This window comes from Epinephelus fuscoguttatus, linkage group LG24, assembly GCF_011397635.1.
Source record: "Epinephelus fuscoguttatus linkage group LG24, E.fuscoguttatus.final_Chr_v1".
NCBI lineage: Eukaryota > Metazoa > Chordata > Actinopteri > Perciformes > Serranidae > Epinephelus > Epinephelus fuscoguttatus.
In genome coordinates, this window is record NC_064775.1 from 9,352,329 (window position 1) to 9,379,622 (window position 27,294).

Below are 27,294 nucleotides of genomic sequence, written 5' to 3' on the forward strand. Positions count from 1 at the left end.
CTCCTTTCTCACACGCAGAACATGCCTTTTCTGGCAGAAGTTCGGGGGGGATTTGACCACCTGCCCTCGAAGGCCTCAAGACTGCCAGCTGGCGCATGACGTGAGTTTGATACAAACCACGGGTTAAGACCCTGTTAGCCCTGAGGACTCTGGAGAACCGAGACACAGAATTAAAAGGAGCGCGAGTTGCCGAGTGTTGGAGATATCGGCCGTAGAGATGTCTACCTTCTCTCCAATATTATGGAACCTAATGGCTCTCAGCTGGATGTCCTCAAAGTGCCAAAAAGTTATATTTGAAAAAGTCAGCAGCAATGTATCTTTCCAGAAATCACCTGGTTACTCAAGGTAATCCACAGATCTTGCTGCTTAGATGTATTTTTTGGCACATTGAGCACCACAAGCATCTAGTTCCAGTACATTGGAAAGAAGGCAGACACCTCTACGATAGCTACCTCCAAAACTTGGCACACCACAAACCAAACACCAAGACTGATAAATAGCAGCCCAGGTTTAGCAACAAAAAACATTTTGATTTTCGAGTGAATCGTACCTTTCAGAGAAGGATACATTCACCATGCTACTTCATATGAAAGGACACTTAATAGCACTAAATATCACCATTGTTTTCAATTCCATGACTTGTTTTGCTGCGTCCTCAGTGAGGCTCAAAATACATCCCAGCCTCAGGCTAAGTTTTAATTCAAGTTTCAAAGTAGAAAGCCCCATGTCAGGTCACTTAACCTTAATTCATTTCCGTAGGGCGAGGGTTATATTTTGCTCCTTTTCAAGGCACACATACAGTAACAACATGCAGTCAACCCACGCACTGCATAAACAAATCTCGACAGGAACAGTAATCTCATCTTCAGTTAAGATTATGTAACACAAATAATGTGGTCTTTTTAAACCTTTAGACAAAGAGAAATGTGTCAGTTTTAATTGAAATAATTCCACAACAAGATTAATTAAACATGCTACACTTTATTTTTTGCTAGCTCTGCTTCAGTCAAAGCTTTTAAAAGTTTTGCAGCAAATGGTTGGAGTTATGAACAAGCGACAGAAACAGGGTAGGACACAAATTGAGGTCCCGATCTAAGCTAATTACCACGAGAAGCAACCCGACCGCCATGCAATATTTATACTGAACAACACATTTGATTTTTAATTCATAAAGACTGCAAAGTTTGGGGGAACTTCTTAAAAGAGGAGGCACAGCACAGGCATGAAAGCCTCTGTTTGTCAGGTAACCCGATGGTTAGAACTTGAAATACTTAAGATGTTACAGGCAGTCCTTTTCCCTCCCTCGTTCACTCAGATACGACGCTTTTCTTTCATTTTGGAGTCTGACAAGGCGAAACTGTTTTGGTCATATTTTCCGGACCATTTCATGCATATCACTTTTTGCACTGATCTGCTGGAATTTGAGATATCCCCACTCGGCACGGGGGAAAAAAGAATATCAGATGATTGGAATAGTTTCCTTTTTTCTGCAGCAGTGGTGGTGTGTCTGATAAGAGCTGTGGAGGTTATTGTGGGAACACCCATCCTTTTTCAGAGATAAAATTACCCCCGTCACAGGAAATTGACGGAGAAGGCGGCTGGAAATAGCTTTTAAAGTCCTTGGCTCTGGGTCTGAGGAGAAAGAACCTTGAGGATAAAAGATGGGGACTGCTGTGTGTGTGTGGGTTGTCAGCTTTAGTTTCATATCACAGGTTTGTGGTGTTTATATAGTAATCCATTTGGTTTAATCAGCTGGCCTTTAGTGTTGAAACAACATACTGTGGGTTGTCAAGTGCTAACATGCACAGTAAGACATGAACAGACACGAAACATTTGATTCACAGCCCTGCTGAAGCACAGTATTTACCTTTATGTCCTCAAACTGTCTCATTCATCTTTCATATCATGAATACACCTGTTCCCTTCCCTCCTTCCTCAGTATGGTCCATTCTGTAATGTTGATAATTTCACCTTTAAATTCCAACCTTGACAAACTTCCTTTAAAGTAAAGTATTAAAGAGCAGCGCCAGCTAAAAATCATCTCCACTGATGAGGAAGGGTACTTTAGGGTGTGTCAGTACACTGTGACATCACACCCATGAGTTTTGGGTGTCCTCAGACGTGCAACAAAATTTCAATCAGATATTATGGTAGTGAAAAAAAGCTTTTCAGTCTGGTATTAAGTTACTTTTCAAAAAAAAAATTCAGAGCGCAAAATTGTCTGGACACGGTTCTCAACATGAAGGTAGCTGAGGCAGCTGCTAGCAGCTAATGGTGCTAACTCCATAAGCAGTGCTAAAAGAGCTAACTGTGTTAAACCAACCTGCTCTCAATCCGAAAACTGCTGCTTGGTCAGTGACGTCTGGCATCAGACACACACAAAAAAAGTTGTCCTTTCACGTCATCATGATACACAGCCGGAATATGCGCCAGGACAACAAAAGTTAGGGTGGAGGAAGTCCAAGTAGGGCCGGAAGGAGTGGTGCTGGATGGATCCAACAACCACGGACTTTCACCCAGGAGGCAGGTGTTTGTTTCCCAAATCCTGTTCTTTTTTCCTAAACCCAACCATGTGCTTTTGTTGCCTGAACCCAACCACGCCTGTGTTGGCAAAACGTAACCACGTGTGTTTGTAGTTTAAGGAAAACATAACGTCCGTTTGCGGTGCTGTATTGACATAGTGCTTGTACATTTGAAAGAAACTGTATGCAAACTGTATAGTTTCTGTGGAACCAGAAGTGTATTTTTCCCATATCCTGACGTGGAAAGTCCATGACCAAATGTCGACATGTGACGAGGTCTGAGTGACATTGTATTGATTAAACAGGGCAGAACTGGGTTGGCGCTATGCTTCCACAACGCTGCTGTCCTGATATCAGCAGTAACCACTGTATGAGCCAGTGGGACACACACATGCCGAACCAACTTACCGCAACGAACCAAAGACGAGCTCAAGTTACAACACACATCAACCATCAACCCGTTATATCATTACATAGGAGACAGTGGTTTGCTCTGAATCTCATATACAGAACCTTTAATGGCTCAATCATCATTTAATCTAATGAAAAACCCATTGTTATAGCTGAAGTTCCTGCTGTAGCTCATTTTCTGACCACTTGGGGGCAGCAGAAACAACCTGGAAAACAACAGTGACATATTGTCACCTCATAAAAGGTGATCCTCATGTGATTTATTGTTAATGTGTTAATTATAGCCACTTTAAAGATTCTAAATCTGGTTCTCTCTTTCATTGGTGCCGCTGTCAGAATTCACAGTACAACACTCACTGTCCACTTCTTGTCTTTCTGGACAGAACGTTCCTTTTCCTTGGAGCCTTTCTGCCTCTCAATCAAACACACACACGCCGTTCTTTCCCAATTTCTTCCTTGCACAATATTCCTTCCTTGCTGTGTTTTCTTTTTTTCCCGCTCTGTTGTGCTGTGCTTTAGAGTCAGGGCAACTTTTTTTCCTGCTGGAGTCATCTCTGTTTCTCAAACACACACAAACATTGTTTCCAATTTACAGAGGAGCTCAGTGGGAGAAAAATGGATGTCTAGCAAACACACCAGTGCCCTTCATCAAATACACAACACCCTATAAAATGATGACTTAGCAATAAGAGATAAATATAGTGTGGATGTGTGTAAGGATGGGTGGACACGCTGCACAGAGCAGCAGTAAACACATAAATGATGACCACTATGGTCTGTGTTTCCTCTGCCCACTTCCTCATCATTTCTATCTTGCTGTTTAACTGCCCACCTTTGTTCTCTCTGTCTCACCGCTTCTCTCTTCATCTGTGTGACTACGATTTCTCTGATCTCTCTCTCACACACACACACACACACACACACACACACACACACACACACACACACACGAGCAACAAAGAAAGAATTGGAGTGAAATGCTGGCAGTTCAGTGAGAATTCCTGAGAAGACAATCCTGCTCAGTGTCACAGTAAATCTGGAAAAAGATGTAGCATCTCTGAAGTTTTCACTTCACTTGCCTCCCTGCCTCCATCTATGTTTGACTGTGTGTGTGTGTGATCCTCTTGCATGCATTCTTCGCTTATCAGCACTGCTTCAGGGTGATTTAGCTCACACTCATAGCCTACACACACAGCTGTAGTTGCACCAATGACAATGGTGGAAAAACATCAGAACTTTTATTTTTAAGCCAAAGGGGAGAAGTTCGGAGATATGCAAAGTTTGCCTCGGTTTTAAAAAGTGCATTCTTGTTGGGTGATAGGAGATAAACCTGTGAGGGGATCTGAGTGTGCTGCAGCAGAGCAGCCTCACAGTGATTAAGAGCAGATGCTGTGGAAGAAGCTTTCCTTTTATAAAAGAAACACAAAACTGGCTCCAGTCTGTCAGCTGACCACACTTAATAAATAAATCTTATTTTTAGAAGTGTATTTACATTTCAAGCCATTTCACTGCTCATCTCGTCTCCCACAGTTGAGTTGTGGGGTAATTTTGCCTGCTGCCAAGTGGCCATGAACGTCACTCTGTGGATTAGACACTGACCACCATGTCATTATTAGGATTTCTTTTTTAAAAGGTAAGGCATGGCAGGGTACCCCACCTAGGAGAGATCTATTTTTATCATAAACCCTATGAAATAATGGGCATAGCCACCATGATGTCAGTCGTGGGTTTGTGGACTTCAATTTGAAGCCTGGAGTTTGACATGTTGGCTACTGCCATCTTTGATTCTTGGAGCCTGAAGCAGTGTTGGGGAGTAACTAATGTCATGTAATTAAAATACATATTTGGACGGGATTAGTTTAATGTGTAGACGTGGGGTAAAGTAATTATTACCAGGGATTTTAGTCCCGTCCGAACGCGCCATGTCTGTAATCATGACGGATAATGTCAGTAAAAATTATGGCGACTTTTACCTTCTGTAAAACGGTCCAGAGAAAATACCTCAGGTAATATTAATCCCGTGCGAATGCGATCCTTTATAAAAATGTGTGTAAATATTTTGCCATGTCCTGTTTACATCCATTTTTCCGCGTTTTTTTGATGATGGAGGCGCTTGAAGAAGCATTCAGTGTTGTTGGCAGTCGTGATAGTGGACATTTTTCTAATGATCACATAACCCTACGTGGGAGACCAATCAAAAAGGTTGAGAAGAAATCATTTTTCAGAGCCACATGACTTCTGGTTGTGTTAGGTAGGCCTGATATAAATCCATATAGCTAATCGTTGTGTACACACAATCCTGATCATGGGCAATATTTCAACGTTGCATGCACATGCCGGCAGGGAGGTGACGCCAGGGCGCAAACCCAGTTACCACTCCCATCTCTGGTAGAATTACAGAGATTTCTTGTCCTGTGCGAATCAGACATTTATATTACAGACATCCTGTGGTAAACTGACATTAGTCCACATCCCTATGTAAAACTAATCCCATCTAAATAGTACTATAGATGTGCCTGTAATCAGTAAAAGTTACTGTGAAAAAATATGCAACTAAGTTATTTTTTGATAACTATTTTGCTGCTTTGCATCTTTTTGTCATGCAAGAATGCTTTCTTTTTAGCATTACCCATTTCCTTACATTTTTCAGCTTGATTGCGTAGTTTAAAACATTAGTCACAAAAGTAATCAACAAGTAAACAATTGTAATAAGTTACATTACTTTGATGAAGTAATTAACATACATTACTTATTACATTTTACAAGGTAACTAGTAATTATTTACCTATCAAATTTCAAAAGCAACTTTCCCAACACTACTCAGAAGTGACAACATTTGGACGAGAATGTGTCGCGGACCCTAACACTTGTCGCTAGCTTGGATAGCGTGATTAGCATGGTACATTTACAGCAATGGCTATCTGTGATAATGTTTATGCTATTTTTTTGTGAGCAAAAAGCAGACTTAAAAACCATTAAAACAAAATGTACTAACTGGAAAAACTGAAAATCAGACTCCTTAGCTGAGCAAGACTTTACAGCGATGAAAACATTACAATTAACTTCAATTAACTGAAACAAAGTGAAATGGCGACAGTTACGGCTATGCCTATACTTTGTAAATCTGGGGTTATGTCATGGTTGTTACCTTACCAACGTTCTCATCATGGTAGCAACTTGTCAACAGCACCCACACGTCACTCAAAGCAGCCATGTTCTTTATTATGCATAACTTAAAGTCTTTATAAATTATGAACAAGTGAGTTATACAGAAAGTCACCCACTGTATGCTTGTCATGAATGGGTTAATTAGCTACAGGGAGCAAAACCGTTTTTGCGCTGGCTATAAACATGTTTATTTCTGCTGTAAATATAGGAATTTTTAACACTGGGGTCTATGGGGATTGACTCGCTCTTAGGGCCACCCTCAAGTGGCCATTAGAGGAACTGCAACAAACCATTGTATGCAACATACACTGCACATGAAAATACATTTCTCATTGGTGGAGAAACCTGTCCTGTATCCCCTTTAAGAGATGAATCCTAGTGATGACGGTCAGTCTCTAAACCACAGTGACTTTCATGTCCCTTTTTATCCACAGATGTTTGTCCTGTGCTGTCAGTTGTCCCTGGAAAAAATCAACTCTATAAGCAGAAGCTAAAAAAACAAACAATATTCCATGAAATGCTTTGCATGTAAAATATTACAAGATAACTCGTAAATACATGCATGAGCATTAATATGCTGCAGTATTTTCCTTTGAAATAAAGTGGAGTGTATGAGTAGCAGAAAATGGAAGTACTTAGGCAAGCTTCCAAAATTGTACTTGAGTACTGTACCTCATGTAGTTGGTTACTTTCCACCACTGGTTTAAAATGGTTTTGCATCCATGCAGCTCAACACTGAGTTAATCTGAATCCATTGGCTTACTGTATATCTGAAAACTCATCAAATCAACATGGCTTAGCTGAGTTGATTCAGAGCAGAGATTAACGCTTTTCAGACCCTGTGTTTTTGGGGTACAAATCTGGGCGGACAGAGAGAGAGAGATAATATGGATAAACAAGCTGGATGATTGTCAGGTGATCAACCTCTGACGGGCAGGAGGGCAGTTCAGCTCCAAGAGATTAATACTAGCTGGCAACATGGATGCTGTGGATGTGGGTTAACCCTTTGACATCCAATTCTGACTACACACAAACAGTGTGTGTGTATTTGCCTTTAACTTTACCTTTACTTTAAATGTATAGATAAGCGGCATGGAGACTGACGGCAGGTTTCATTGTTTAAATTCCTGAGTTTTGTTCTTCCCTTGTTTACGTCTCAATGTATTTCATGCACTGATGATTCTGTGTGTGCATATGGAGATGTAATGTTTGTCCCTGAACATGCCGTGTTATGTGCTACAGTGTGCTGATATATAAACTAATATGCTTTCCGCTTTGCATGCATTTTGCTGCATACACTGACCTGCACGTGACACAGCTGCTGACTTATTGTTGTGATTCTTGTCCTCTGCATCATCCTTTAAGAGGTTTAGTTTATTTTTATCTCCACAGATGATAATAGCAGCGACAGCGTCATATTCCTCTCTGTGTAGACCTTCATGCTGCTTTTGATTTTGTGTGTCATCGGCGTATTAAGGCCACCCATTAAGCCCCTAGTGCCACTACAGAACACACACACACAAATCCCACCATCTCTATCTGTGTTTATTATTGTTGTTGTTTATTCAATATTCCCTCCGGGGGTAACTCCTTTTTAATCCTCCACATAACAACAGAACCTGGCTGTGTTTACACTGATGCTGAAAAGAGGTTAAAGGTTATGTGAATTTGAATGTAGCAGATTGAGCTAGTTTGCTTCTGTTAAATTGAGGCAAATTAAATCACAAAAATCAACCCAATTTTTTTTTTTTTAGATTTTTTCAGTGTTTTTGCCTTTTGCTAGTGGGATCCTTAAACAAGATTTGGTTTGAGGGTCTTCCTCATTGAAATTACTGAACCAACTTGTGTATTACAAGTATTAGTTTAAGCGCACATAATGCACAAATAAGCATGTGGGGACCACCGACCTCTTGGCAGCAACCTTATCTTTAAGTTGACTGCTGTAAATACAGTATTTGTTTATTACCCCCTTAACCTCATAACTGCTCCCTCACTGGGCCTTTTACTTGATATGGTCAGTCTGAGTTTGGATAAGCGATTATGGGTAATGAATGAATCAAAGTAAAATATTTACATTACATTAAAATGTAAAAACAAGCTGTAAATTAGCAGTTTGTTTGGAGAACTAGTTTGGAAAGCATCTTCGTCTTATTTTAATCAAATATGTTTGTTGTTTTTTAAAGCTATTACTATGACAGTGAGCTTTCTTATACTAGTCCCGCTTTCTTTAAAGTACTTATAAATATAACCATTTGTAGTGAAACAGTATATTCCAAACTGGCTGAAACATCCAGAGTTTGTAGTCAGTGTTTGTTAACTAAAATGCTGCAAAATGTTGTCAGTTTTTGTTCATGGAGTTGCATTTTTATTTTGTTTTCTCATATTCATTGAAAATAAAAATTTTCTAGGGTTCCCCCAGAGAGCAGGAGGCCCTGAGCTACTGCTTTTATCGCTTAATGGGTCGGGCCGGCTCTGGAAATTTGCCATTCCGGCCTTACTGCTCCAATGCCCCTTACTGTAACACCATTTTCAAGACATGCGGGAAATCTCAGCATTCACCGAGCCTGAGTTTAAATTCTTCTGGAAAAGGGTTCTGAGCAGGACAGTGGAGACGTGGCATCAGAGGGGCTTAAGCACGCTTGGCTTGGCAATAATATGACGGTCTTGGAAGTAAAAGAGACAGCTTGTGCCCGGGTGGATGAAGAGCAGCAAAAAGGGGGAGGGAAGAGAGAGAAAAAAAAAGTGAGGGAGGAGCGTTAGGGGACAGAGCTGACGTGCTGTCACCTGTTTGCCGGTTCGTTAGCCTAGAGCGCTGCTGCGTGCTCTCAAAGGGGAAGCTTTTGATGCCTAATTTGCCGCTTGGCCGGGTTTGCGCATGGCTTGGTGCTCAGTGGAGTGGCTGTCCCAGTCACATCCTCTCCTCGAGTAGGCTTCTCTGTCGGAGGCTCGGACGGGGCAGGATGAGGAGGCAGTACAGGGATGAGGGGTATCCCCCGCGTTCAGAGGTACGTGGACATGCACACACCTCTTCAGAAAGAAGAAGGAAACAACAGCTCCTGAGGATGCTTGTGAAGAAGAGTTGAGGGAAAACATGGCTTGTCTTTGCTGCTCTGGCGCTGAGGAATCAAACGTTTTTTGCTCATTCTGTCTTGTGTTTTCTAGAATGTAGTTGTTTTCCACTTGCTTTCAAACTTTTTCATTGTTTTGTGATGTAGCGCCTGAGGTTGTCTTACAACTCCTTTGGCTGGTGGAAGCAGAGAAACCTAAGAAGGAAAAATCTGTTGCATTTTTATCCTCCTTTGATTTACGGCTCTGCACTGCACGTCTGTCTTTTTGGTTTGTTTGTATTGTTTGGGTTTTTTGCATTTCTGTCCCGACTGTTTGTTCCTCGTTTCTCACTCTCTGTGTTGTTCTTTTTTGTTTTTTTTTTTATCTGTCTGCTACAGCAAGCTCTGGACTCCAACCTGAGCAATTTGATCAAGAGGAACAATGAGCTGGAGTCTCTTATGGGGAAACTGATCCAGACTTGTCAGCATGTAGAGGTGAGTCCCAGTGGTCCTCTGAGGTCAGCTCTGACCCATATACTGCCTCACACTAGCAAATATGCCATTTATTGTAGACATATTGATATAATTGATCTGCTTGGGTATGAAAGTTTTCTTTTGTTTAATGTTTTCTTTTGCTCATTTTGTATTTTCAGTTATTGACAAAAGCCAGTTTTCTATTTCCCACTGACCTGTATCTTGTTTTAAAATTGAGACTAGTATCCTTTAGCTTAGCATGTAAGCTAAGTTTAGGAGCTAAACTAAAACTACAGCGGTTGTGTGAAAGAATTTAAAGATTTAAAATGTTTTAGGGCTGAAACGACCGGTCAATTAATCAGTTAGTCGATCTGCAGAAAATTAACTGGCGACAGTTTTTAATTGTACGTTGTTTTAGTCGTTTATGAAGCAAAAGATGGCAAAAATTAAAAGATTTGCTGCATTTTGTTTGTTTGATTTCAACTGTAAATGGAATGTGTTTTGGTTTTAGAGTGTTGGTCGGACAAAAATAATTTAGAGATCACTCTCTGGCATTTTGTAGACAAAAAATACATAATGAATATGAATTTTATCCATTTATTTGACAGGGAGATGTAACTAATATAGTACCAATGCAGAGCAGTTTTAGTTTATAGCTATTGCAAATTTTCAACTCTTGTCCTCAGTTGGGCTCTCAGTGTCATAAAACTAGACATAAATCATTAGTTGAAGCCCCACTGTATTCTTTCTGGGTCAAACTTCAGATGTGAGGATGACTGTGCACAGTTGCAATGCTTATTCTAATACAGTGCTGTCTTTCAGTTATATCTGGTAGTATGTACTCTGTGTGTCCAGTTATGAGGTGTAAAAACATAGATTTTAGCAACAGCTGATGCTGCTTTAGCATCATATATTCTGTCTTTAAACCAGTGTATAGCATAAACTTCTCATTTCAAACACCTTCATTCATGTAGAACATCTGGTTTTGTTGATGTTTATTATTAGGATAACAAAGTGTGTGAATGTCTGTGTGCATTCAGCTCTACTGAAGGCAATTCTGCGCTAAGCCTGCCTGTTCATGTTACGCTGGCCCACTAAGAAGCTTTAAATAAAGCAATGCCACAGGGTTAAAAGGCAGTGACATCTTAGTTGAGAAATAATGGAGAACAGCCTCTCTGCCTGGCAAGGCCTTTGCAAACTGCAAGCAAAGAGGATTGTGATTTATTAAGGAGATTTAATTTTTTTTTCTTTGCTAAAGTGCTGTGTGCATATTCTGTGTCACCAGCACGCTAAGATGTTTTTCCAGGAGCTAAGCTTGAAGAATTTTGATGATGCAGGAATTTTAAATAAAAAAAACACGCTTTTTAATGCTTTCGATCGTCACAACAGGATAAAAAAAAAAGAAGCACTCCATTTTAAAAATCAGAAATGGATGAATGATGCATACACAAAGGGGCAAAAAAAAGCTTGACCTATTTTTCCCAGGTGCATTATGGTCACAAGTACACATACAGCACAGTTTCACAGCTCGCTCTGAAGCCTTAAAATAGCTTGTGGAGTGTACAGTGACAGCATGTTGTTTTGAGGTGAGAAAAGTCATATTGCACAAGTAGAAGATGGGGATATACATGTTGGACTGGTGATTCTGAGCCAAAATTAAATATGTAAACTCAGTAGATGAAGCTTTTTGCATGCAAAGCGTCAGCCAATGAGAGGGTTGAGTTTTGAAAAAAAAAAAGAGGGTCACACAGTAAAAGCATTGCATGGGCAGCTGTCTGAATATTTCACATTGGATTAATCTATTCGAGAGCTTCTCTGGAGATGGCTTCTGGGATGCTCGGACATCTCCCAGACTCCAGGGGCCGTATAAAAACTCTACAGTGTTCATGCATACTTAAAAGAGAAAACTTGCATTGACTAAGGCGTGGATGGTCCTCTGAAAAGACTGCGAGCTCACAGAGTTCTTCTGAGTCACTGTCTGTTCTACTTGTGCCAAATGACCAGATTTAGTATGACAGGGGAAAATGCCACAACATTTGTTCTGATTGGTCTAAAGTTTTGGAATTTGACACGGACATATTTTGACCAAGTATCTTGTAGTATCACTTCGACATGTCTAGATCACATGAAAATCATAGTATACTTTGAAAGCCCAGTCCCCTAAAGTAAATGTTGGCATTGAATCTTTCTGCTAACCAAAAATATGTTGCAATTGCATGTTTCATGAGTATCATATCAATGCTTCTAAAGTGACTTAGTACATGAGCTGACTGTCATGGAGAGGTGAAAGGGATGGATGGCGAGACACTGAGGTGAGACACCTACCAAGCTGCAAACCGCTGGAGACTACTGTTCGAAACCAACAAGGCCCTCAAATTCTTTTCCCCTTACAGTTATGACCAGTTCCTTGTAAAGATAAAAGTTATTCACAAAGCATCTTAGGGTGCGGACACACCAAACCGAAATCAAAGAACTAGTGGCGATGAAACAAACTGTTGTGCTGTCTACGTCGCCAAGTAGCAAGTACGTTCTGCGCCTGCGTGAGAGAGAGCGGAGTGAGAGTGTGGTACATCCTGTCAGCCGAGGGGTTTCTTATCTGTGCAGCCAAGCACCGCAGCATCTCCATGGACTATTACATCCAGATGGTCCCGGTGTTTCTTCTGCAGGCTCCACTTCACTCAGCTGCCCGACAAACCCAGTGCTTTTTCCCACTTTGACCTGAATAACAAACCAGGGCTCAGTGCTCCGGTTGGATCCAAAAGGAGAGCAGGGGGCTAGCTGGGAGGCTAGCGGAGGCTAACTGGCTGTGCTTCCCTCCCGTTATGCTGCGGCTAACGCTCCGCTAGCTGCTCACAGCTAGTCCAGGTTTGTTATTCAGGTTAAAGTGGGAAGAAGCAGCGGGTCTGTGGGCAGCTGAGTGAAGTGGAGCCTGAGGAGGAAACACCGGTTAGCTCTGGTTTCACTGCAGGCAGATTCACTCGCTACAGGGGTGAGGAAATAAAACCTGAACAGCCAATCAGGGTGATCTCTCTCACCGACAAGCTCCGCTGCCAATTCAACATGCTCAATCGGCCAAAAAGCCACCGACGTTGATGCTGAAGTGCCGACGGTGTGGGACACACCGCAAAAACTAGGCCAACAGACGCTCACCGACGACCGAGATGTTTTTGTCTCAACCTAACTGCACCTTCACCTCAGGTATCCAGGAATCCACTCCATAACGTACAAATGTAAGGTTCTGGTTGTCTGCAGAACTGTACAATGCCAACATTTTTTCTGGTGATTGGGTTGGTTGAGTCTATGGGCAAATGGGACCAGTGTTTCCTGAGATACAATGGAAACTATAGAAACCAGTAGCCCCATGTGCACACTTCATTTCATAGATTTTGAAATGTGTGCATTGGCCCAAAGAGAATTTTTAGCTGCGAGCACAAATGTGTTTACCATGCCCCACTTTTTACGCTCCTGCACCACATTGTGTCAAATCCCTGCATTCTTTTCCAGCTGGCAAAATGTCGACTAATAGAATCAAGATGCTGTTAGAATCTAACACCGCACAATATTTACACCACTCAGTGCTGCCTTTTGCATGCTGAAAAATGGAGTTATCATGTTTGGATCCAAGTATAATTACATAATCACAAACAGTCAATGAAGGGTCATTTCAGGCAGATAATTGGTTTGTTTAGAAAATGCATTATTCCAATCCACTTGGAGAAAATTAAAGGGAAATGAACGCTTATTGCAGCAAAAGCCGCAAAGGAAGAAATACCTCTGATGTCTTTGGCTTAATGCTGTTCATTATTGTAAAGTTTAAAGTCACTTCCCTTACAGAAAGTTTGGTTTGTACGCCTTTCCAGAAGTTTGTATATCCCGGAGGACTGAGTCAGCCATGGATGTGTGTATGTTTCTCTGGCTAAATGAATCACTTAATGTTGCTGTCAGGGTGCAATCTGTCATACTGATCATGTGCTCCAGGGGGCTCTGCCCACAGTCATTCGATGCTCCACATTTTCACATGGCACATGATGTACTCGGGTCACGAACTGTGTTTATCACAATTCTACCATGTCATCCATGTACTCACATTTTGCCTATTATCAGGTTTTATGCCACCAAATGTACTGTGCTTATATCAGCAGAAGTGACCATGGTGTGTGTGTGTGTGTGTCCCTGCAGTCTTGTGGGTGGTTGTCCCACTCAGATGAGCGCTATCGGAGGACGTCATCTTTATTCACATTGAGTTCTTGAGATACAGTCACGAAATGTCAGAGGAAGTGAATCAGCCGAGAAAACTTTCATTACATTTTAATTTTGTTGTAGTTTCCCAGTTGTTGGAAACTATTCCTGACCCGATGGTGCACTGAAAAACACAGCAAAATCTGCTGGAGACCAAAAGAGCTTACTTCCAAAAAAAAAAAATCTCCAAAAACTGTCTTTGTGGTCTAAATTCAGAGAAGCTCCTACCCCCAAGATGCCATTATTTTTAGACCTGCATAAGTATGCTAATTAGTGTACAAAATGCCACAAAGAGATAACACATATACCAGCTTTTCACAGAGTAAGCGGTTTAACATCCCAAGCTTCCCAGGAGCTGTCACAGTGATGTCGAAGAAACCAATTAGCAGTGTTGAAAAGGCAGATGCACTTCTATACAGCAGAGCTAAGGCATTCAGTTTAGCATGTCTCATGTACTGAAATGTGATCCAGGTGGCAAATTGTTTCAGTTGGCAACATGAGCCCAGAAAACAACAAAAATGCTGTTAAGGAGTCGACGCTGAGGATATTGATGAAGTCCTTCCCAGCCTTGTTTGGCTCTGTGGAGGAAACGCAAATGACTCCCCATGATGTCATTATTAAAACACCTGTCAACATGTGTGCGTAAGAGTGTATTTGCAAACTCGTTGGCTTGGCAACAGCCGCGCAGCAGACTTCCCTTTCATTGCTCCCCATGCTATCGCTTCACCACGGCAAGAAAAACACTTTACAAGGTGCTGAAAGGAGTGCTAAGAAATGACCACAATGAGAAATTACTCATTATGTAAGGACCTGCAGTCTCATAATTGGAGTTGAAATTTTAAAGTCTGTAAAGGTTCCAAGTAAATCACACACTTCAGAGAACGCAGCTGAATGCAGTTTTTCCTCTAAAGACCCTCATGGCAGAATGACCCTGAATGTAATCAACAGCATTAATTGCACTTTTTCAGACACCTTCAGATGAAATTCAAGTACTTTACGTAACTTTAATTGCCATCAGTTTTTGGTTTTGAGCCGAGCAGATGTTTGAACTCACTGTGATTAACAACAACATATGCTATTACAACCTGGTCTTATGCAGAAGTTGCTGAATACAAGCGCCTGGGCAGCTACCTCTGTGTCAGCCACCAATGAAAAAAAAGCAGTCCTTTCACACCAATATGCAGCTGTCCGCTGTTATTGTGTATCGGTGTCCAGTGGCATCGGTGAAAAGCGGCCGAACAATAACATAAGTTAAAGGGATAGTGCACCCAAAAATGAAAATTCAGCCATTATCTACTCACCCATATGCAGAGGGAGGCTCAGGTGAACTTTTAGAGTCCTCACAACACTTGCGGAGATCCAAGGGGAGAGGAGGTAGCAACACAACTCCACCTAATGCAGGCTGACCACGCCCCAGATTAAAATGTCCAAAAACACATAATTGAAACCACAAAATATCTCCATACTGCTCGTCCGTAGTGATCCAAGTGTCCTGAAGCCCCGACATAATAAGTTGTTTGGAAAAACGTCATTTGAACTCTGTTTTTAGCCTCACTGTAGCCTGTAGCTCTAACTGCCTCTTTGTGCACCGTGTTCATGTTTGCGCGCTTGCACGCAAGACCAGCGAAAGCACGTGGACACACATGAATGTGGTGCCCATGTCTCACGGTCTCACGCAAGCGCGCACACGTGAGCGCAGTGTACAGAGAGGCAGTTAGAGCTACAGGCTACAATGAGGCTAAAAACAGAGTTTAAATGACGTTTTTCCAAACAACTTTTTATGTCGGGGCTTCAGGACACTTGGATCACTACGGACGAGCAGCATGGAGATATTTTGTGGCTTCAATTATGTGGGTTTTTTTTTGGACATTTTAATCTGGGTCGCCGTAAGCTTCCATTAGGTGGAGTTGTGTTGCTACCTCCTCTCCCCTTGGATCTCCGCAAGGGATGTGAGGACTCTAAAACTTTACCTGAGCCTCCCTTGGCATATGGGTGAGTAGATAGTGGCCGAATTTTCATTTTTGGGTGCACTATCCCTTTAAGGGGCAAAAAGTCTTGGTAGGGTGGGCAGGACGTGTGGTGGATTGATCCAACAATCAGTGACTTTCACCCGGGAGACGGGAAGTATCCAGGTGCTTTTGTTGCCTAAACCTAACCACACTTGTATGGTTGCTAGGTATCCTCCTGTGTCTGTTGTTGACACCATTATTTACATTTGCAACAAATTCATGTGGTTAGGTTTAAAACAAACAAAAAAAACCCCATAATGATTTGACTCAACATTCATAATGAATCTTTATTGGACCCATCCATGGCCACTCCTGCCCACCCCATAGAGACTTGCCAGCTCCTTGAATTACATTGTAATCTGGCAGTGTTTCAAACTGATGCTGTCCTGAGGCCTTATACACTGACGCCGCACAGCAGCGTATCATACTGTCGCAAAAGGAGGCCTTTTTGCTTCAGTGTCTGACGCCGAAATCACTGACCAAGTGGCAGTATATGACGACTTCAGAAAGAGAACAGGTGGTCCTGATGGGTATGACTGTTGGTTGTTGTAATTGGTTTTATTCAAACATGCCAAATTGTAATTTTATGGCTTATTGATGAAGATTGAGCTAATGGCTAATGTCAGATGGAGTTTTTCCCTTCGCAACAGTGAACATTTCAGGCTACACTGTAAATACGGACAAGATAAAATGTATATAGTAACCAATACCACAATATACCACAATAATACCACGTTAGTTTTTTTACAGTAAGAGCAATTATATAGCACCTATAGGATAATACAAAGGTAGTAAATATGGATAAGATGCGCAGCTACTGAGCAGTAAAGTGAAATTTGTGTCGCCTGTAGAGTCTTGCAATGATCATTTTTGCATCTATAAAATGCCACACATTGAAATCTAATGTGGGATTTTTTTTAGGACACTGTATTGTGAACACATTTCATACTCAGGAGTCAGATGCTCCAGAGAAAATGAAAAATGGCAGAGTGTAAATATAGGGCACTATATAGTAAATAGGGCGTGATTTCGAAGGCAGCCACAGACAGTCTGGCTCTGCAGCATATTGCTGAGTGTCATGTCTGCTCTCTAACAGCCACAGAGCGCCCTGCTTATTTCACTTGTCACTCAGCTCTCAAGCCAGCGCGGGGGGAAAATGGCTGAATATGCCTCATCTTCCTCAAGTGTTCGCATCGGAGAGGAGGGCCGAACTGATGGATAGAGATGACATCTTGTCCCTCGGCCGACACGATGCGGAGCTACTGAACTTATATCCCTGTGCATTCCCAGCATCCATCAATCTCTTTGTTTATCTCATGCTCTCAGGTGAACGCGTCCCGCCAGGAGGGCAAGCTCCTGGAGGAGTGTGATGTCCTGATTGACATTATTCAGCAGAGGAGGCAGATCATTGGCAACAAGATCAAGGAGGGGAAGGTGAGATGAACACTCAAGGGGGGCGAGGAGTGGGATAGAGGATACTATTTATTTGCTTTTTCTGTTTTTTGTATAACCCTGTCTGCAGAGCTAACATTCTAGTCATATGTTTGAAAATAAAAACAAATTAACTCCCTGATTTCTGAACATAATGTGCAAATGTGGGACAAATCTGGGTGACAGGCGATACAGGGTAAAAAAGGTTTGGATTGCAACAGATTGCTGATGTCATCACCTTTACTCATGTCTTTTAAACACATGCAGTGAAAGCACTCCAAGCTACCACCAGGCCCCATTTTTGTGTCAAATGCAATACTTCTGTTACAGCTACTTGACCTTATATCTGAAACAGACGGCAAACTGTTCAGCTGCCTAAAATGCGAACCCTTCAACACGTTCCGAACAGACGGAAAAAACACTCAGACTAGCCAAAAGTAGATCCCAGAGCATATGGGATGGCACATGTACTTGTACTCTAAACCCGGATGATTTTTTTTAAAGCTGTATTTAATGAGACTTGGAACCCACCAGGGATTTTTTTTCATCGTGTAATGTGCGCTTTTAGCTTTTAGGATTGCATCAGAAGAGACAGAGATGCACACAGAGATATTTTTATTTTTAGGCCAACAGATCTCTACAAATGCTTTTTGTAGAAAAAGTGCTCCATTATGATCAATAACAACACAAAATGCTCTTTTCTGAGACCAAGTTTCTGCTAGTCAATGGAGGACTTTGCAACTTTCAAAGGATTTGGACTGAGATTACAGTGTTTTGTGTTCTTTACAAGCCAAACTGATGATGAAATGTCCTTTAACCTCAATCCAGCCGCTGACCTCAATCTGTCTCTTAGCATCTCCGCTTGTGTTGCAGGGAGAGGGAATAAAACTGGGGGACAAACAAAATCCCAGATTTGCATGCAGTAGAATCACTGACATGCCTAAAAAATGTAGCATTAGCCGAGACATGTGAAGGCTTAAAACGTGTATTTAGATCATTTTTCGTTTTTTCTCCTTTTTAGATAGAATCAACTTTTGTATGAAGCTTAGTCGCACAATCACACCTGTTTATTTTATCTGCTCTGTAACATAGAGAGAGAGTTAACCTTGATGTGTCTGGTTCACTTATCTTCATGGTTACAAGAGGGCAAGAGGGCTTTTGAAGAAAAGCTCATGGAACTAGAATTACTGCCTCACAGATGTATGCCCCCACCAATCAGTTAACTCATACACACATCTCATACATATATACAATCACCACAAGATGGGCACCTAGTCACCAATACAATACCCAAACAAATGTCTCCCCTTCTGTTCCTGAGTTGTGGTGTTAAATTATGGCCAGAAAAGGGGTTTTAGCAAAACAATATTATGTCATAGTCAAGTTGAAAAATGTCATCACATTTCTGTCAGATTTGTCATAATTAGCATATGACCTTAAAACACCAAAATCTAACCAGTTCATCCTTGAATCCAAGTAGATGTTTGTGCCAAATTTTAAGAAATTCTCTCAAAGCATTCCTGAGATTTCACATTGCCGAGAATGAAATGTACCGGAGGTCACTGTGACCTTTGACCACCAAAATCTAACCAGTTCATCCTTGAATCCAAGTGGACATTTGTGCCAAACTTGAGAAAATTCCTTTAAGAAACTCCTGAGGTATTGCATTCACAAGAATGGGATGGAAGTATAGACGGACAGCCCCAAAAACATCATGCTTTCAGCCACTGCTGTTGCCAGCACAGTGGCGTAACCGAAAGCCGAAAGATATCAGCTTCCAGTCCCTGAAACTTAAACTAAGCAGGCTGGACGTGTTCATGCCCTTTTCTATTATTTACCATCTTTGTTGTTCATATTTAGGAATTTAGGAAAACATGAATAAAAACATGACTATGTGCATCAGTCAACCCTGGATTTGACATTTTCGTATATGAATGACCTCAAAATGTTAACATCCATCCAAACCCACATATTTTTGGGGTCATTTCCTGTCGTCAGCTATGATTATGTTCTCATCTCTAATCCTCTGCAACATCTCAGCCTGGTTGAGGGCATTTTCATGCATTCTTGGTTAATTCGGTCCAGCCTAACAGCCCTGTTCTTAAACTCCTCTTTGCCATCCTTCCCAGGCACAAAGGATTCGGAAGCTTGCCCAACAGATCTCCAACTGCAAGCAGTGCATCGAGAGGTCCACCGCTCTCATCACGCAGGCTGATCAGACGCTGAAAGAAACCGATCACGCTCGCTTCCTGCAGACTGCCAAGAGCATCAATGAGAGGTCAGATGGCCCACACGCTGGCTGTGCATGCTGGAATTATTCAGTTTAGCGAACCAAAGTCTAGCTTCAGGCAAAGAGGACAGAGTGCACACATGGATGTTGAGAAACAATTTGAAAACTTTGTGTACTTGACTTCCCCACAAGCAAAGGCAAATTGAGAGGCAATCCATCTTTTATTTTGCCTAATCTTACTCCACTCCCTGCTCAAGCGTTCTGACTAATTGATTTGGCAATTGAAAACAAAACCCGGTGTCCAGTATGTGCATCCTCAGGAGTGAGTGATATAAAAAGAAATCATTATCCTTTAGTCCTTCACACAAAAGTAGTGTTTCAATCAGAATCTAATCTGCACAGCCTCACTAATTAGGAAGCTGATTTAATTCAGATTCAGTATTTTTCATTTGGCAACTGTTGTGCAGTTTAATACTTTTTTTTTTTTTATCTGTAGAACTCAATCAGACAAGCATGCCGAAATACCTTGTTTCTACATCTTGGAGTAGCAAATTAATTCTTCTTTTATTTTTATAGACAATAGTCAACAGTTGCGGAAATAAAGCCTGACAACCTGTCCAATTTTGATTGGTCATAACCTAGGGTTTCCATGGCAACTGCATCGACCCAAGTGCTGATCCCTGAGATACACCTAACGGATACCTTTGACACCGTTGCCCTGGACTTCACCAGAGAGAAGAAGTTGCTGGAGAATCTGGATTACCTGACGGGTAACCTTAATGTTTTCATCAGTCTTCCCATTCAGACAAACTTTCCTTGATGTCAGACTAATTTAAAGTCAAAGTCCGTGGGCATTGCAATGTATGTGCCCCATAAATCACCTGTTTACTTTTTTCAAGGTGAAAATAATACACCAAATGTCCCTTTTTGTCCGATCTACATTCTGGCTCTTTAATTCCATTCTTCACTGACCATGAAACCAAACACTGCCTTTAATTACAATTCTAGTCCAGCTTTAAATTGCTCCTTTGTTATTTTCTTTAATTCCTTTGAAGTCTCCGCTATCTTCAAGCACTGCATTTGAAGGAACAGGCCCCAGCCTATTAACTCCAAAATTAATTTTCAACATTAATTTCCGATGTCCCATTTGCACGGACCCGTCAAAATGTCACTGTATGAATTATGAGCAGGCCGGGGACAAAAACAAGGCATCATGTGTAGTGGATGTGAAGGTCTGTGAAAATGGCTGGCTCGTATTTATTCTCTGCGATGCATGAGGGCTTCGCTGGAGGGCCTTTTCACAAAGTGAATCAGTCTGAATCACTCCACTATGTGCAGCCACTCATGACAGTAGGCTTGGAAGAGGGAGAGAGTGACAGACACAGAAAGCGATAGGAAGTGGCTTTACAATCAATTTAAGCTGTGCCTTTGTATCTTTGTTTCTTACCTCAGTCCATTCTCTTTCTGCTAAAGGCTTCCTGCTTTGAATACAAAAAAGGATTTGTTTTATTTATTTCACTATAGAACTATAACATAATGGAGAGCACATGAATACAAGATTAGAAGGACAGCCAATCTAGCATCTGAGGTTACGTAACAACCCACATTTCTTCCTGCTAAAAGGATTGTGATATTCACTCTCCCCGCAGTTTTAATGTGAGTTGCTTTTCATGTGAATATTTTATTATTTTTCTTCCACGTTGCTTCTAATGCTCAACCTACCACTCTGGTGGAAAGAACATCTTCAGTCCTGTGTGTAATGAAGCCCTACATGCGAGGTTAATTGGGGCTACTGTTTGCTATAACAACTGACAACCTTTGAGCGTCTTATTTTTGAGAATAATGTAATTAGCAAGTACAGTACAGGCCAAAAGTTTGGACACACCTTCTCATTCAATGCGTTTTCTTTATTTTCATGACTATTTACATTGTAGATTCTCACTGAAGGCATCAAAACTATGAATGAACACGTGTGGAGTTATGTACTTAACAAAAAAAGGTGAAATAACTGAAAACATGTTTTATATTCTAGTTTCTTCAAAATAGCCACCCTTTGCTCTGATTACTGCTTTGCACACTCTTGGCATTCTCTCCATGAGCTTCAAGAGGTAGTCACCTGAAATGGTTTCCACTTCACAGGTGTGCCTTATCAGGGTTAATTAGTGGAATTTCTTGCTTTATCAATGGGGTTGGGACCATCAGTTGTGTTGTGCAGAAGTCAGCTTAATACACAGCCGACAGCCCTATTGGACAACTGTTAAAATTCATATTATGGCAAGAACCAATCAGCTAACTAAAGAAAAACGAGTGGCCATCATTACTTTAAGAAATGAAGGTCAGTCTGTCCGGAAAATTGCAAAAACTTTAAATGTGTCCCCAAGTGGAGTCGCAAAAACCATCAAGCGCTACAACGAAACTGGCACACATGAGGACCGACCCAGGAAAGGAAGACCAAGAGTCACCTCTGCTTCTGAGGATAATTTCATCCGAGTCACCAGCCTCAGAAATCGCAAGTTAACAGCAGCTCAGATCAGAGACCAGATGAATGCCACACAGAGTTCTAGCAGCAGACCCATCTCTAGAACAACTGTTAAGAGGAGACTGCGCGAATCAGGCCTTCATGGTCAAATAGCTGCTAGGAAACCACTGCTAAGGAGAGGCAACAAGCAGAAGAGATTTGTTTGGGCCAAGAAACACAAGGAATGGACATTAGACCCGTGGAAATCTGAGCTTTGGTCTGATGAGTCCAAATTTGAGATCTTTGGTTCCAACCGCCGTGCCTTTGTGAGACGCAGAAAAGGTGAACGGATGGATTCCACATGCCTGGTTCCCACTGTGAAGCATGGAGGAGGAGGTGTGATGGTGTGGGGGTGTTTTGCTGCTGACACTGTTGGGGATTTATTCAAAATTGAAGGCACACTGAACCAGCATGGCTACCACAGCATCCTGCAGCGACATGCCATCCCATCCGGTTTGCGTTTAGTTGGACGATCATTTATTTTTCAACAGGACAATGACCCCAAACACACCTCCAGGCTGTGTAAGGGCTATTTGACCAAGAAGGAGAGTGATGGAGTGCTGCGGCAGATGACCTGGCCTCCACAGTCACCGGACCTGAACCCAATCGAGATGGTTTGGGGTGAGCTGGACCGCAGAGTGAAGGCAAAGGGGCCAACAAGTGCTAAACACCTCTGGGAACTCCTTCAAGACTGTTGGAAAACCATTTCAGGTGACTACCTCTTGAAGCTCATGGAGAGAATGCCAAGAGTGTGCAAAGCAGTAATCAGAGCAAAGGGTGGCTATTTTGAAGAAACTAGAATATAAAACATGTTTTCAGTTATTTCACCTTTTTTTGTTAAGTACATAACTCCACATGTGTTCATTCATAGTTTTGATGCCTTCAGTGAGAATCTACAATGTAAATAGTCATGAAAATAAAGAAAACGCATTGAATGAGAAGGTGTGTCCAAACTTTTGGCCTGTACTGTACATTTAATTGGAATTACCAGCGTAAAATCATGTTGGATTACATTCCTGTTTTCTACCCTTTGCAGCTCCGAGTGCTCCGTGCATTAGGGAGGAGTTGTGCACAGCTTCCTATGACACCATCTCTGTCCACTGGACGTCTGATGATGAGTTCACAGTGGTGTCCTATGAGCTCCAGTATGCCATCTTCACTGGACAGTCCAACATTGCAAGTAAGTATGTGCAGTACCGGACGTAGCACATTTGGCACTATAGGCAAGCTGATCGGCATACTCCACCACTGAGTATGCCGAGTATGTGCAGCAAGAAGGAATGCTCAGATCAGATGGGAAATCCAAGTAGTTTCAGGTTTTTGAAAGAAATATCTTGTTTTTTACCTTTTGTTTTTAGCAGCCTGGTGGGACCACACAGGTTTTTGGCATTTCAAACAGATGTGGTGTTCAGGCACAATTACGACTGGTGACTTTTTTTCCCTGTGCCACAGTCAGAAAAACAGTCACAGAAAAATTACCATGATAATAGCCTCTGGCATGCATGAGACTGACATGGAAATAAGAAGAAACAACAACTCGTCATTGCACGTAATTCTTCAATAACCATAAAACATGTTAATCGCTCCTAAAGAGTGCAACTGCTGCTTTCCTGCAGACTGACAGTGACAGACTGGATGGATTTCAGTTGCTACAGACACAATAACAACCCCTCCCAGATGGAAAATGGGAAACATAAACAGGACGTCCAACTAAATGATAAAGTGATTATGAAAAAGGAATTCAGGCAACTGGAGAAGGCTTGGAAACATCATTAAGACCATGAGAAACAGAATTGACATCATTACTGAACAGATGAACGCATAAGTAAAATAGTTTCATAATTAAGGACAAATACTATCTACTCAAAGAGATTTTCTAAAATGATATGCAGACGACTTATTTTTTTTACCATTTGAAGGCTATTTACAGACGTGAGATCTGCCCAAGACAATCATGCTGCACCACTGGTGGCCACTAGTTCCCTTAAGGCAGGTGGGAGTTGAAGTGCTTTCCTTAAAGCTGAGATAGCGGTGGAAGTAGAGCTTCCTGAAGTGAAGCCTCTAGCCTTTATGCTGCTATCACCCTCAGATGTTGTCACACATCAAGCGACTGTGGCTTGTGACGGATGAAAGGAGAATGAGATTTGACAATGGTGCAGCAGAGGATTCGCATCGGGTGTGGAGAAGTACAAGGCTTCACTGGAGTTTTTATATCTATACATGGAAGATGTTTAGGTTTAAGTAGCACTGACGGAGTGAGATGTTCTTTTTGAAGTCTCTTTAGACTCCTCTGACTTCCTTTCTTTCCCTCCTTCTGCTTCTACTTTGTGTGCTAAGAGATTCAGTCCTCCTTTTATATCTTTCTTCCCATCTTCCCGAGGTTACAGCTTTGCCATTGCCTTCTCATTACTTAACAGTTTAAAGCATGTTTGGAACCAACAGACATTAAGCTAATGCGACATTGATTTCCCTCTTTCTTTCACATCCCTGTCTCCTGCTGTTCCGAGAGTCGCTGTGATTTTCCTCACCTCCTGTTTTCACATCCGATAATGTCAGAGGTGTTGCTGTTGGCATCTAAGTCATGCGCCAGGGAAATTCCCCCTGGAGCAATTCAGATGAATCACTATGCAAGAAGTGAAACTCCCCCGGCGTTGATTTGAACAACATGCTTAACCCCAATGCATAATTGTTCAATACAGCCCTCTGGATGAGATTTCCTATGGGAAATGTGTGCTCAGATGGTAGGAAAGACAAAGGGAGTTAGTCTAGTTAGACTGTATGCTTGATTTTATTGATTTTAATGTATTTAAGTGCATACCAGTAGGAATAGCAGCAGATAGCGTATTTGTCTTAATCCTGCATTTGGTTGGTGTTGTGGTAGATTGGAACAAAAATTAATGCTTATCTAGTACATTTATGTATTTTCCTCGGGTATCTAAAGTTGTAGGTCTTAAGATTTTCTAAACATTCCTATTTTTTAATACAATTCAGCAACTACTGTTCAATGTATTTGCATTCAGTAACTGTATCTGTATGTAGTTCTTTGAAGTGTTAATTGCAGACATCCTCTTTATTGCAATGGATCTAAATTTTGGCTACTACACACAAGGAAGGTTGCATGCAGTACTGCACATGAAGTTAAAGTACCTTAATTTTATAGATTTCTACGCTGACATTTTACTCATTGCCATAAACTATGTAGATACTGTTCAGGCTTCACTGACTAGAAGAAGAAACTGCACCAACAAAGGGAAATCTTTTAGCTTCCTTGTCGATTCTTGAGGTCTTCAGGAGAAGATGGAGAACACACTTTTATCTGACATTGTAGTAATAAAGGGAGAACTATGGGTGCTCATTGTGGGTTATAATTTTCACTTAAGGTTGGCCAGCAAAGAGCAGCAGTATGGTGGTGTCTTTCTGCAGACTGAGCCATGACATGAAAATACACACACGCGCTTTAAAATGAAAGTCTTGAACTTGCATTACTACATTCACACCTAGGGAGAGACATGCAGCAAAGGGCCGATCCCAATTCTTGCATGCTTATTTGCGAAAATAGTACTTACAATTGTACGATGGCTTTCTCATGGAGGCTGCCATCTTCCTGGAAAACTCGTCTGGCTGGATAGTTTCGCAATGCATCCTGGATCTTCCCCTCAGTTGAGATGGGCTTGTAAGTGTGTGTTGCACGGCTTTTCAAATTAAGTGGGGATTTTAAGGGCTGAAAAGCACCTCCCTAAAGTTTGGGACATCCTAGCCCTTCGCGGGAACGTGCAAAAATAAGGGCTAGGGCCAATTTTGAGGGGAAGTGTGAGTATTGGGACGGACCCCTAGTTTTACTCTGGACAAGCCAATATGAAGACCTTTAAACCTGTTGAACCCTAAAGTCCTCTAGAGCTGCTAATAAAGGCCTGGTGTGTATCAATACACTGATCAGAAGAATATAGTGATGTTGCACATCAAATTTAACAGCAGAACCTCAGCTACAAGGCTGTAAAAAAAAAAAAACTGTTCACATGCTCCACACTCAGGTTTAACATCAACTAAATAAACAACAACAACAACAACTAACTCCAACAACTCCAAACAGCACCGATATCCCAACCCACTCGGTATATTTCGGGCTCTAACTTGACCACACGTTCGAGATCTCCAGCTGAGACTCCACTCTTTCCACATGTATACTTCAAATCACTCTCCCTTTAACCATCACAGAGCTACAGCCCAAAGAACAACAACAACAGAAATCTAAAATATATTTGTAATATGGCTCTTACCTTTTTAATTTCGCTGTAAAATGCGCATTTTGCTGTTGTTTCACGCTCTGTTCGCGTACTTCCGGAAGTTGTCTGTCATTCAAATGAATCCGGGCGGAAAAAAAGGTTCCAGGGGAACAAAAACAATGACCACTCACAGCAGCCGACATCTCCCCACAACGCGTTCTGCTGACTCTGATTGGCTTACAGTGCTGTCAATCTCATTTTGGTGGGTATAGCGTCATTCTATTGGCTCTAACGAATCAAGCGAGGTGTCAATCACTCAAATTGGCCAAGCTGTCGCGGAGATACAGGACTCCAAAGCACAGAATAGAAACTCAGGTTCAAATGTAGTAGGTGCATATTGGTCAGTTTGGAGTGGGGAATAGAGTAAAAAAAAACAACCAAACAGACAGTTCTATGTGTATACCCTAAACATCAGTAGGGATTTACAGAAACAAAAAATGAAAGGTATAGGATTGTACATGACAAAAATCACATGCAAACATGGAGCAATTTTGGAGAGCTCGCCTGAATTTTCTGTACTAAAACCTCTCTTATATTGTTCTGCTTCACTTTATCAGAATCAACCTTTGCAGAGTTAATGTTCACATATTGTACTATGATGTGATAGAGGTTTAGAGCTGCAGCTGCATCATTCCAAAGGGATACTCATCCTAAAAATGCTTTTTTTTTTTTAGGCGGACCTCAAAGTATTTCATTTGTGCTGTGTGCCATCTTCATTTACTCTTCACATATAACACATATACTGATATTTACACATCTTAACAAATCTCACAAGTGTTCCCTTTACCATGACGCCAAAAGTATTCAAATAGACCTTGTGGTTGCAGAGATATATTCATTTCATTATGGATATGCAATTTTCGAGCAGAGGCCTATTAAATAGGCTTAGGGTTTTTAACATTATATCTAGGTCTGCATACCTTTTGGGGTTTGATCTGTCTTTTGTGGGCACTCCTTTCACA

General features: G+C 41.5%; 1 protein-coding gene across 3 annotated transcripts in view; it reads left to right on the top strand.

Annotated features, from left to right (window-relative positions):
• Positions 1 to 27,294, top strand: part of LOC125885151 (E3 ubiquitin-protein ligase Midline-1-like) — an 87,500-nt gene that overhangs the window by 55,610 nt on the left and 4,596 nt on the right. For all 3 annotated transcript variants that reach the window (XM_049570642.1, XM_049570643.1, XM_049570641.1), the window contains exons 3-7: positions 9,548 to 9,643; positions 17,197 to 17,304; positions 19,431 to 19,579; positions 20,174 to 20,301; positions 23,086 to 23,229. In XM_049570642.1, the coding sequence (XP_049426599.1) occupies positions 9,548 to 9,643; positions 17,197 to 17,304; positions 19,431 to 19,579; positions 20,174 to 20,301; positions 23,086 to 23,229 (625 nt within the window). The remainder of the gene's footprint in view (positions 1 to 9,547; positions 9,644 to 17,196; positions 17,305 to 19,430; positions 19,580 to 20,173; positions 20,302 to 23,085; positions 23,230 to 27,294) is intronic.